This window comes from Trichechus manatus, unplaced genomic scaffold (assembly GCF_000243295.1).
Source record: "Trichechus manatus latirostris isolate Lorelei unplaced genomic scaffold, TriManLat1.0 scaffold00197, whole genome shotgun sequence".
Classification (NCBI taxonomy): domain Eukaryota; kingdom Metazoa; phylum Chordata; class Mammalia; order Sirenia; family Trichechidae; genus Trichechus; species Trichechus manatus.
In genome coordinates, this window is record NW_004444133.1 from 495,292 (window position 1) to 508,949 (window position 13,658).

A 13,658-nucleotide genomic window follows, 5' to 3' on the forward strand; every position below is an offset into this window, starting at 1 on the left:
GATGTGGTGGAAATAGCAAGAGAACTAGAATTAGAAGTGGAGCCTTAAGATGTGACTGAATTGCTGCAATCTCATGATAAAACTTAAACAGATGAGGAGTTGCTTCTTATGGATAAACAAAGAAAGTGGTTTCTTGAGATGGAATCTACTCCTGGTGAAGATGCTGTGAACACTGTTGAAATGACAACAAAAGATTTAGAATATTACATAAACTTAGTTGATAAGGCAGCGGCAGGGTTTGAGAAGATTTACTCTGATTTTGGAAGAAGTTCTACTGTGGGTAAAATGCTATCAAATAGCATAGCATGCTACAGATAAATCTTTCTTGAAAGGAAGAGTTAATCAATGCAGTAAACTTCACTGCTGCCTTACTTTAAGAAATTTCCACAGCCACCCCAACCTTCAGCAACCACCACCCTGATCAGTTGGCAGCTACAGCATCAAGGCAAGACCCTCCACTAGCAAAGAGATGATAACTCGCTGAAGGGTCAGAAGATGGTTAGCATTTTTTAGCAAGAACGTATTTTTTTTAATTAAGGTATGTACGCTTTTATAGACATAACGCTACTACACACTTAACAGACTACAGTATAGTGTAAACGTAACTTTTATATGCACTGGAAAACCAAAAATTCGTGTGACTTGCTTTATTGTGATATTTGCTTTATTGCAGTGGTCTGGGACTGAATTCACAGTATCTCCAAGGTGTGCCTGTACCAGGATTGGGGACAAGAACCTGGGATGAGAAACTAATATCATATAATTTAAAATTCCCTTTAGACCACTGCCTTAAAGAAAAAAAGTTTATATATCTTAAATATTGCAAACTATTTTTTGATTAAACAAAAGCCGCCTTTTTACCTGGATCTGTATTTGTACTTGCATCCTGACTTTCTATAGCTTTCTTCCTTACAGAGGCCATGACATGCAATCCAGCTGAAGTAGTAATGTCATCTTGGAGCATTTCTTAAATATAAGAACAAAAACATTGGGAGATAATTGAGAAGCCAACATTACTACTGGAGCCCACGTGAGTCAATGAAAGTGAAGTATGAGGTGTTAGTGTGTCACCAAAACGGACTTTTTGAAGGAGGCGGTATTTAAGTTGCATTTCAAAGATAGTTCAGTGGAATTAAAACCAAAATTGTGGAGGACTCTGTAAGCCCAGTCTAGAAACCTAGATGTTCTTCTAGCTAATGAAGATCCATTGGAAGTTGTTAAGCAGGGAAATGACATGGTAAGATTAATGTTCTAGAAAAACCAGTCACTGTATAGACATAGATTTGAGTGGAAAAAACTGAAGTAAGACAATCCATGAGATAGGGCTGCTGTAGCAGTTCAATTAAGGACTTAGCAATGGTGAGGAATGGAGGAGAAAAGAAAAACTTAAAGAATTACAAAGGAGGTAAAACAGGCAAGAATTGGTTGTTAAGATGAGAAGGGAAAAGGGAGGGCACAATTCAGAATAACCTATGCTTTTGGGTTAGTTTGGTAGCAACACACACAGAGATAGAGAATGTAGGAGGACAAACTAGTTTGACAGGGAATAATGAGTCCACACTAACATGCTGTGCTTGAGGCAATTTCTACCCAAGTGGAAAAGTTCACTAGGAAGCAGAACCCAAGTTGAAAGTCTGTTATAAAGCTTATGTTATACAGCTTGGGTTTAGATGTGGATTTTCCTTGGAGATCACCCAGGGAGAGTAGGTACAATAAAAGGAGTATAAAGTATGGCACATTCTTTGGGATACTACATAATCCTTTAAAATGACATTGTAGCATTATCTGGAGATATGAGAAGATACCTAACTTAACACTGGTATGTAAAAATAAGTAGTTATAAATGGGTACAAGAGCTATTATTGAGAGACAGAGTAACAGGGGTAGGGATCTGCGGACCTTGCTTTCAGGGGATATCTAGGTCAACTGGCATAACAAAGCTTATTAGGAAAATGTTCTGCATCCTTCGGTTAGTGGCATCTGGGGCCTTAAAAGCTTGTAAGCAGCGATTTAAGATGCATCGATTGGTCCCAACTACATGGAATAAAGGAGAATGAAGAACACCAAAGACACAAGGAAAGTAGTAGCCCAAGAGACAGAAAGGGCCACAAAAACCAGAGACTTCATCAGCCTGAGACCAGAAGAACTAGATGGTGGCCGGCTACAACTAATGACTACCCTGACAGGGAACACAAGAGAGACTCCCTGAAGGAGCAGGAGAAAGGTGGGGTGCAGAACTCAAATTCTAGTAAGAAGACCAGACTTAATGGTCTAACTGAAACTGGAGGAGGCCTGGAAAGCATGGCCCCTGGATTCTCTATCAGCCCAGAACTAAAACAATTTCCGAGGCCAACTCTTCAGACACGGATTGGACTGGACTGTGGGACATAAAGTGATACTCGTGAGGAGTGTGCCTCTTAGCTCAAGTAGATACAAGAGACTAAAAACGGGCAGCTTCTGTCCAGATGTGAGATGGGAAGGCAGAGAGGGTTAGAAGCTGGTTGAATGGACATGGGGAATCAGGGGTGGAAAGGAAGAGTGTGCTGTCACAGTAAGGGGAGAACAACTAGGGTCACGTAACAATGTATGTATAAACTTTTGTATGGGAGACTAACTGGAAATGTAAACTTTCATTTAAACTCCAACAATAAAAAATTTAAAAAACTGTAAAAAAAAGAGCTATTATTTTATGAATATCCCTATACAGATATATCTGTATATGTATTTGCAGATATATCTGTGTAGGGATATTCATAAAATAAAGTCTTGAGGAATATTTACACTGGTTATTCTCCAGAAAGAATAATTACGGGAGATTTTAATTTTCTTCTTTTTCTCTATTTCTATTTTCTAAATCCTCTTCAACAACCATGTATTACCTCTACAAAGGGAAAAATGTTATTAAGAGTGAAAAGAAAGTGGTTTTAAAACAAATAAGTGGGAAAGAAGAATGCCAGATGGATTAGGAAGCTGAGAGGCTGAAGCCAAGCAATCAGGTAGGAGATGACTGCTTGGTTTAGGCACACAGAGACCTGATGCTGGCAGGGACACTGAAAAAGGAAGGGACCAGGTCGAGGACTTAGGTGCATGAAGGAGGGAATGGACGTGAGTGATAAGTCAAGGGTGATTTTCAAGGTAAAAAGTGGCAAATGTGGAGAATGGTAATATCACTAATAGGAAGATGCCAATTTAAAATCTGGACATGTTGAATTTAAAGTGAAAGTAGAACAGAAATATGAGAGAAAAAAAACAGTATGTGTACTTTTAATGTTATCAAAAAAATTTGAGAGCTGAGGTCATGAGAGTGAATGGCTCTACAAGTTCCAGAGTAAGTGAGTGTGAGAGTGTGTGTGTGAGAGAGAGACAATTATTGAGGGGAAAGCTTATGAAATGCATACATTCAGGGAATATAAAATAAATTGATCAAGAAAGAAAATAATTTCTTAGCTGTAAACAAGCTCACTTTTCTTAACTGATTCCTATATTGTTAATGTGCACACATTTTCTATGATAAATTTAACCCTAGGCTTGCTCTTCTATAATTCCCCTTTAGACCTTATGTATCAGTAGTGATTCTAATTGATTAAAATTCTCTATATATTGTAGAGGCCAGCAAACCTTTTCTGTAAAGGGACAGACAGTAAATATTTTAGGCTTTGTGGGCCATGTGGTCTCTGTCATAACTACACAACTCTGCTGCTGCAGTGTGAAAGCAGCCACAAACAATGTGTAAACAAATGGGCATGGCTGTGCTTCAATAAACTGTGATTTATAAAAACAAGCATAGGCTGAACCTGGCTTGGAGGCCATAGTTTGCCAACCACTGCTCTACTGGATAACACATCAGAACAAACATACACACCATCTTGTCAAAGATAACACAAAAATAACTTAGTCTCATTTTTATATCATACATATTTCTAGAAAGCTGATTTTAATTCAAACTTAAACATTACATTAATCATGTGTGTACATACCAAAAGGAATATCAAAGTCATCCAAAGGCTGGGAACCACAGTGTTCTTGCTGTTCCTAAATGAATCCCCAAATGATTAATCTATAATTAACTCAAAGACATTTATTATTTTAGAAAAGAAATACTCATATTCAATAAAAATATTTAATAGGCATGAAGATTTTTTACTACTTAAGCAAAAGTTCAGTTACTATAGTTCTAGAAAAAAGGAATTAAACTTCTATTATTTATTCTATCAAAGTAACTCAACAAAAGAGTTCACTAAATTCACAAGTCTAACAATAAAGAGCATTACCAATTTAATGCAAAGTTACTAGGTTACTATGTATAATTCTCACCTGCAGAGCAGTTTTGATACTAAAAAGAATACCCCATCCTATCAAAATCTTTCACTGACTCAACAAACATTTTTGCTAAGTGCCTACAGAAATGCTCTTGAGGAATTACTAAAAGAGTATGCTTTTGAAAATCCATATTAAAAAAAACTACAAATCTGTTGTTATAAAAATAGCTAAACAGACTATCACCAAATTTAGAAAGAATATTTGAAAAGACTTTAATTAAAATATAGGTTATAAGACAAACAAAATTCACTTTGGGAATTCCTGGAGGTACCTCAAAGGGATACGTGAAACTACAATAAAAGCCCAAATAGCAAATCATGTGTATAAGATGGGGGCATAAACAGAAAAAACAAAGAGTAATTTCAAACACAAAAAAGTCACAAAGGCAGATGCTTTAAACTGCAGTTGTTAATTTGTCATCAAGCTGCTGCTCACATTTGCAATTAAATGTCCACTACTCCATGGAGGGAAGCAGAAGGGTTTTATATATATATTTAATGATATAAACGATTCTTCTGATCAGAATCGGAAGCTTCCAGCAATCAGAAGCCTAGATCAACTCCAAAGACATACTGGATCAGGGAAGAGTCTCTAACAGTTTTACTATACCTTTGGTTTTATAACCACCTCTGAAGCATTATCATTAATGAGGGAATCCTTTGGTTGGAAAGTCACACTTGGTTTTTTCCTTAGTTTCTCTGAACTTTTTTCTTGCAGTTCTTTTTCAGCTCGTCTTCTTTGCCTGTTAAAAACAATAGCACAAAACAAACTTTTACTATTACAAATGTTAAGTTTTTCATTTGTATCATGCTATAGGGAGACGTTATCAAAATAAGATTAATATATTATTATAAACAGAATCTAATTAGAAAACTGTTCCTTTAGAATACAACCAAATAGAAATTTAAAAAAAAAAATCTAGAAAACATGAAATTTATTTCTAGCTACTCTACTTCTGAACTGACTATTCTGTGTTAGTCACAGGACCACCAATCAGGTCCTCACCTTTTAGGTGATTTTTAAACTTGTCTGCAAATTTTAAGCTGGTCCCAGAAACCCTACTGGATACCTTCATTTTCCTAGTTGAAAAAGTTAAACACACTTAGTCACCTCAACCAAATCCTATCAAGGTGGAAAGAGGTCCCAAAAACCTAAGGGGAAGACTTACTTTGAGGAGGGAATACCTGGAACAGATGAAAGAAGGAAACATTTCTGGAAAGAGAGCACTGATAGTGGAGTTTAGAGTCTGATAAATGTGAAATTTTTAAAGTATTTTCAAGACATAATAATAACCTACCAGTCAATACATGTACTGATGAGCAAATCAATTTTGTTCATTATGAACAAAATACTATAATAAGCATTCTACATCAGAAGTCAAAGCCTTGCTTTTTTCTCTCCTTTATCTTTTTATAATTTTATTTTTTGTTGTTGTCATTGTGAATATACACAGAACATAACACCAATTCAACAAACTACATGTACAATTCAGTGACATTAATTGCATTCTTCGAGTTGTACAACCATTCTTGCCCTCCTTTTCCAAATTGTTCCTCTCTCAGTAACATAAACTCATGCCCCCTAAGTTTCCTATCTAATCTTTCAAGTTGCTGTTGTCAATTTGATCTCATATAGATGGTTCTTAAAATACCACAATGCTCAAGCAGATATTTTTTACTAGTTAAGCTAAACTATTATTTGGTGTTAAGAAGACTTCAGGGGATATTTTTGGTTTAAGATTTAAAGACTATCTCAGGGCAAGTTTTACAAGTTCATCCAGCCTCAATGGCTCCAAGAAAATCTGGATTCCATGGGAATTTGAAATTCTGTTCTGCATTTTCTCCCTTTTGATCAGGATTCGTCTGTAGAATCTTTCATCAAAACATTCAGTAATGCTAGCCGGGTAGCATCCAGTTCTTCTGGTCTCATGGCAAAGACAGTCTTGCTTTTTATACATGCATTTCTTAGTGCTCTGAAATAATTTCCATCACTTAGCCTCATACTTAGTATGAGACTGGAGAATATGATAAAATGAATAATTATTTCAATCAACTGGATAATACATGGAATGATGCTTGAGATACTAAGTATTTGTGCTACAAAAGAAAGATTGTCATCCCATTATAGAAAAATGTAAAAGAATCTTCCAGCTTACAAATGGCAGGAAGTTATTCTCTAATAGAATGGAAAAAATAACAGTATTTGCCTCACAATATAGGAATTTTCCTCTTTACAAGATATGTTCAAATGCGTGACACTTGACAAGGAAATTGAATATGCAACTGTGTATAAGCTGGAAGGGTGAACAAGATGACTTATATCTTTATGAGTATATGATTATAACTAATAATGAACTGGCTGGTATGTGATATTCTCACATAAAATTTCACTTAAAACTTGCCTTTTTTTACTGTCCTTTTCTTGTCTTATTTCAGATGATTCTATTTTGACATTTAGAAGCGGAATTCGCCCAGGATCCACTTGTTCAAATAAGTTATGTGTTAGTTTCTGTTGGCTTTGTTTAAATGCAATGAGGTTTTCAAGCGGGATAAGCTGTGGTTTTTTATACTACAAGAAATAAACAAAGCATAATAATTAAAAACTACAAACCTGAATTACATACTATGTTAACAAAAAATTAAGAAAAAAATTTCCTTAAACTAAAATGGGCAAGAGATAGAAAAAATTGATTTAGACTGGCAATATGAGCATCCAGATCTTAAAAAATAAGTGATGTCACAGTCCTGAAATCTTCATCTGGGTCATCCCACTTCAGAAATTAAGCCCAAAGTCCTAGTATTAATTTCTCTCTCACATTACAAACCTTCCTTCTGAGATTACATTCAAGATGGTGACATAATCAGATGTACCACACCGTCCCTCTACAGCAAAGACTCAAGAAACAAAGTGTAACAGATACAGATGACAACCCTGGAACCCTGAGCATCAAATGAAAGGATACAGAATCAGATCAAACACTGACTGGAAAAACAAATTGAATGACAGCAGCCAACAGGGAGAAATATGGAGCAGAGGTAGCCTGAAAGGTTTGGAGTGGAGGTGTCCTACCAGCCAGTCTGGCACAGAGGGACATTTTGAGACAAAGCCAGCAGCAATCCTCGGGGAGGAATATAGGAAGACAACATCATGGAACTCCCTCCCAACAGGAGACAGAGAAACTGAAGACACACCCAGAGTGAAGCAAAGTGAGCAGGACATGAGTTAGAGCTAAAAAGGGAAAGTAGAGGAATCTCAGAGTACACAGAGAGGGAGGAAATCAGGACCCAGAGACAGGGTGACTCACCAGCAGCAGTACTTGACTGGTAGGGCAGGTGGTGAACATGGAGCAATAGATGAGCACCCCCCCCCTTTTTTTCTTTTTCTCTCTTCCCTCCCTGGCCAGCTGCCCCGCCCCTTCCCTGCTAAAAAGAGCACCTGTGCGACCCCCAGCCACCCGCCCTACCCCTCCCTAGCCAGAGAGAGTGCTCACTCTAATATATCAAAACAAAACAAAAATCATAAATGAATAAAACAACACCTTAATGCCTCGGAGACAGCAGACAAAATCAAATCATATATAAAAAAAAAAACATGAGATGGCTCAAACAAGCGACCAAAATAAAGGAGCAGAACATCTTCCTGAGGAAGACATGGTAATGGAACTCCCTGACAAGGAATTCAAAAGGCTTATACATAGGGTCCCCAAAGATATCAAGGAAAACACAGACAAAATCCTACAAGAATTCAGGGAAACAATACAGAACAAAATGACAAATTAAATAGACAATTGGAAATCATATGAAAACAGCAACTAGAAATCCAGAAGATTAACAATATCAGAAACAGATAACTCAATCAAAGGACATAAAAGTAGAACTGAAACAATGGAGGAAAGAATTAGCAAAATAAAGGAAAAATCCCTCGATACCAGTTTTTTTTGAGGAGCAGTCAGAAAAAAGAATGAAAAAAAATGAAGAAAGCCTAAGAGGTATGTGGGACATGTGAAGAGGAATGACTTATGTGCGATTGGAATCCCATAACAGGAGGAGACCAAAAATAGCAGTGAGAGACTTTCTGAAGATCTGCTGTCTCTCAGTCATCTAGTGCTGCTATAACAGAAATACCACAAGTGGATGGTTTTAACAAAGAGAAGTTTATTTCCTCACAGATAAAGTAGGCTAAAAGTCCAAATTCAGGGCATCAGCTCCAGGGGAAGCCTTTTTCTCTCTGTCGGCCTTCTTCTCTTCAGTGTTCCCCCAGACTAGGAGCTTCTCTGCACAGGGACCCCAGTCCAAAGGACACGCTCTGCTCCTGGCACTGCTTTCCTGGTGGTAGAGGTCCCCAATTCTCTGCTTGCTTCCCTTTCATCTCTTGAGAGATAAAAGGTGGTGCAGGCCACACCCCAGCAAAACTCCCTTTACACTGGATCAGGGATGTGACCTAGGTAAAGGTGGTGTTACAATCCCACCCTAATCCTCTTTAACATAAAATTACAATCACAAAATGGAGGCCAACCATACAATTCTGGGAATCATGGCCCATCCAAATTGATAAACACATTTTTTGGGGGACATAATTCAAACCATGACATGCTGGAAGACAACTTCCCCACTACCATGAAAGATGAGAAGATTCCATCTAAGAAGCTCAACGAACCCCGTACAAGATAAAGCTCAAAAAGAAATTTATCAAGACATATCATAATCAAACTTTCCAAGTCCAAGGATAGAGAATTCTAAGAGTAGCTTAGGAAAAACGAGATTCCAGTAACACTAAGCTCTGATTTCTCGGCAGAAACCATGCAGGCAAGAAGGCAATGGGATGACATATGTAAGACCCCAAAAGAAAATAACTTGTCAACCAAGAATGATGTACCCAGCAAAATCGTCTCTCAAATAGGATGACAAAATTAGGACATTCTCACACCAGAAGATAAGCTAAACAACTGGGATCTTCTAAAAATTAAATGATAAGCTAGATAACTGGGATCTTCTAAAAATTAAACACTTACGCTCATCAAAAGACATCATCAAAAGAGTAAAAAGAGAACCTACAGACTGGGAAAAATTTTTTGGCTGTAACAAATCTGACAAAGGACTAAGCTCTAAATCTACAGGAAAATCCAGCACCTCTACAACAAAAAGACAAATAAGCCAATTAAAAAATGGGCAAAGGGCATGACCAGACACTTCACCAAAGAAGACATTCAGGCAGCTAACAGATACATCAGGAAGTGCTTGTCATCACTAGCCATTAGAGAAATGCAAATCATAACTACAATGAGATACCATCTCACCCTGACATTGCTGGCACAAAACAAAACAAAACAAAACAAAAACAGGAAATAACAGATGTTGGAGAGGTTGTGGGGAGACTGGAACTCTTATGCACTGCTGGTAGGAATGTAAAATGGTACAACTATTTCAGAAAAGCTAGAAATAGAAATACTATATGATCAAGCAATCTCACTCCTAGAAATATATCCTAGAGAAATAAGAGCTGTCACACGAATAGACATACGCACACCCATGTTCACTGCAACATATTCACAACAGCAAAAAGATGGAAACAACCTAAGTGCCATCAACAGATGAATAGATAAACATACTATGGTAATAAACACACAATAGAATACTACGCAATGATGAACAATGATGACTCTGCGAAACATTTCACAACATGGATGAATCTGGAGGACATTATGCTGAGTGAAATAAGTCAATCACAAAAGGACAAATAATTAAACTTCAGGAAAAGGTTTACACACAGAAAGAAACAATCTTTGATGGTTACGAGAGAGGGAAGGGGTGTGGAGGGAAAAACACTAACTAGATAATAAATAAGTGGTAACTTTGGTGAAGGGTAAGACAGTACACAATACTCGGGAAGCCAGCATAACCTGACCAACGCAAAGTCACAGAAGCTTCATAGATACATCCAAACTCCCATACAGATCAAGTTACTGGGCTGAGGGCTGGTTTCGAAGGACATCTAGTTCAACTGGCATAACAGTTTATAAGGAAAATGTTCTACATCCTACATTGGTAAGTAGCATCTGCGATCTTAAAGGCTTGTGAACAGCCATCTAAGATACGTCTACTGGTCCCACCCCTTCTGGAGCAAGGGAGAACAAAGAAAACCAAAGACACAAGGGAAAGATTAGTCCAAAGGACTAATGGACCACAACTACCACAGCCTCCACCAGACTGAGTCCAGCACAACCAGATGGTGCCCAGCTACCACCACCATCTGTTCTGACAGGGATTACAACAGAGGATTCCAAACTGAGCTGGAGAAAATGTAGAACGCAATTCTAACTCACAAAAAAAGACAAGACTTACTGGTCTGATGGCAACTGGAGAATGCCCGAGAGTATGGTCCCCAGACACCCTTGTAACTCAGTACTGAAGTCACTGCTGAGGTTCACCCATCAGCCAAAGATTAGACTGGCCCACAAAACAAACAATCATACACGTAGCTCAACCATGTATATGAGACTAAACGGGCACTCGAGCCCACGGGCAAGGACGACAAGGCAGGAGAGGAGACGAAAGCTGGACAAATGGAAATGGGGAACCCAAGATCAAGAAGAGGAGAGTCTTGACACGTCGCGGGGTTAGCAACCAATGTCACAAAACAGTATGTATATTAATTGTTTGATAAGAAACTAATTTGTTCTGTAAACCTTCAGCTAAAGCACAACAATAAAAATAAAGAAAATAAGAAATTAGGACATTTTCAGATAAACAGAAATTAAGGGAACTTATAAAAACCAGATGATCCTTACAAGAAATACTAAAGGGATTCCTCTGGATAGACAACAACTTGAGAGTAAGTCACACAACTACATCACCAAGATGCCAACCCAGATAGAGAAATCTCAAAAGTAAAGTAAAGCTACAGAACTGAAAACAAGGACCACAGATGTCAATCTGTAAATGACAACAACTTCAAAACAAAAAGGGGGAATAAATGGTGTAGACACAGAACTTCCATATGAAGAGGAAGTCACAGTGATATCAAGAAATAACAGACTGTTTTAAACTTAGGAAGATAAAGGTAAACATCAGAGTAACCACAAAGAAAGTTAAAAACCTACTTACCAAAATAAAGAAGAAAACACAAAATTAAAAAGAAAGGAAATGAAAAGAAAATACCTAAACAAAAAGAACGTAACACAAAAAAATTAAGTGGAACAAAGAAAATGGCAACACCACAACAAACAGCATAACAAAACGACAACAGTAAATTCATACCTATCAATAACACACTGAATATAAATGGTTTAAATGCACCAGTCAAGAGACAGGGAGTGGCAGAATAGATTAAAAAAAACATGACCCATCAATATGTTGCCTACAACACACATCTTAGACACAAAGACATCAACAGGTTAAAAATCAAAGGATGGAAAAAAATATATCATGCGAACAGTAACCACAAAAGAGCAGGAGTATCAATATTAATCTCTGATAAAACAGACTTTAAATCAAAATCCATCATAAGAGACAAGGAGGGGCATCGTATAATAATTGAAAGGACAATCCACCAAGAAGAAATAACCATAATAAATATCTACGCACCCAATGACAGAGCTCCAAAATACATAAAACAAACTCTAACAGCACTGAAAAGAGAAATTCACAATGCCACAATAATAGTAGGAGACTTTAACACACCACTTTCAATGAAAGACAAAATAGAAACTAAACAAAGACACAGAAGATCTAAACAACATTCTTGATAAAAACACTCAGTAAAATAGGAAAAGAAGGGAAATTTCTCAACATAGTTAAGGGCATATATACAAAACCAACAGCCAACATTATTCTCAATGGAGAGAGAGTGGAAGCATTCCCCCTTGAGAACAGGTACTAGATAAGGATGCCCCTTATCACTATTTTTATTCAATATTGTACTGGAAGTCCTAGCTAGAGCAATAATGCAAAATAGGAAAATAAAAGGCATCCAAACTGGTAAGGAAGAAGTAAAACTATCCCTATTTGCAGATGACATGATCCTATACATACAAGACTACAAGAAACTACTGAAACTACAAGAAAGCTACTGGAACTAATAGAAGGATTTAGCAAAGCAGCGGGGTACAAGATTAACATACAAAAATCAGTCAGATTCCTCTATACTAGCCAAGAGAACTCCGAAAAGGATGTCAGGAAAATAATACCATTTACAGTGGCCCTCCTAAAAAAATATAAAATACTTGGGAATAAAGCTAACTAGGGATGTAAAAGATTTATACAAAGAAAAGTACAAAACACTACTGCAAGAAACTAAAAGAGACCTGCATAAATGGAAAAACACACCATGCTCATGGATAGAAGACTTAACGTTGTGAAAATGACAATACTACCAAAATCAATCTACAGATATAATGCAATCCCGATCCAAATTCCAACAACATTCTTTAACAAAATGGAAAAACTAATCACCAACTTTATATGGACAGGAAAGAGGCCCCAGATAAGTAATGCATTACTGAAGAAAAACAAAGTAGGAGGCCTCACACTCTCAGATCTCAGAACTTACTATATAGCCATGGTAGTCAAAACAGCTTGGTACTGGTACAACAAAAGACACACAGACCAATGGAACAGAACTGAGAACCCAGAAGTAAATCTATCCACCTAGGGACAGTTAATCTTTGACAAATGGTTGAAATCCATTAAATGGGGAAGAGATAGTTTCTTTAATAAATGGTGCTGGCAAAACTGGATATCGATTTGCAGAAAAATTAAACAGGATCCATACCTCACACCATACACAGAAACTACATGATGGACCAAAGACATAAATGTAAAACCTAAAACTATAAATATCACAGAAGAAAAAATAGGGGCAAACCTAGGAGCCCTAATTTATGGCATAGACCATCAAACATAACTTAAAAAGCACAAACAGCAGAAGATAAACTAGACAATTGGGACTTCCTGAAAATCAAATACTTAAAATGCTCATCAAAAGACTTTTCCAAAAGGGTAAAAAGAGAACCCATAGACTGGGACAAAATTTTTGTCTACGACATATCGGACAAGGTTCTAATCTCTAAAATTTTTAAGTAACTCCAACAACTCAACAAGAAGAAGACAAACAACCGAATTAGAAAATGGGCAGAGAACATGAACAGACACTTCACCAAAGATACCCAGGCAGACAAATACATGAAGAGATGCTTATGATCATTAGCCATTAGAGAGATGAAAATCAAAACTATAATGAGATTAAAGCCGGCAAGATGGCGGTCTAGGCAGAAGCACCACGCCGTCCCTCCACAACAAAGATCCGAAAAACTAAGCCAAACAGAGAATCAACAATCCTGA

At 37.2% G+C, this 13,658-nt stretch overlaps 1 protein-coding gene across 1 annotated transcript in view; it reads right to left on the minus strand.

Annotated features, from left to right (window-relative positions):
* CPLANE1 (ciliogenesis and planar polarity effector complex subunit 1) overlaps positions 1–13,658 on the minus strand; it is a 171,696-nt gene that overhangs the window by 56,680 nt on the left and 101,358 nt on the right. Inside the window, exons 34-37 of the mRNA XM_004387899.2 lie at positions 6,722–6,888; positions 4,930–5,062; positions 3,978–4,032; positions 862–966 (exon numbers count right to left, since the gene is read on the minus strand). Coding sequence (XP_004387956.1) covers positions 862–966; positions 3,978–4,032; positions 4,930–5,062; positions 6,722–6,888 — 460 coding nt within the window. The remainder of the gene's footprint in view (positions 1–861; positions 967–3,977; positions 4,033–4,929; positions 5,063–6,721; positions 6,889–13,658) is intronic.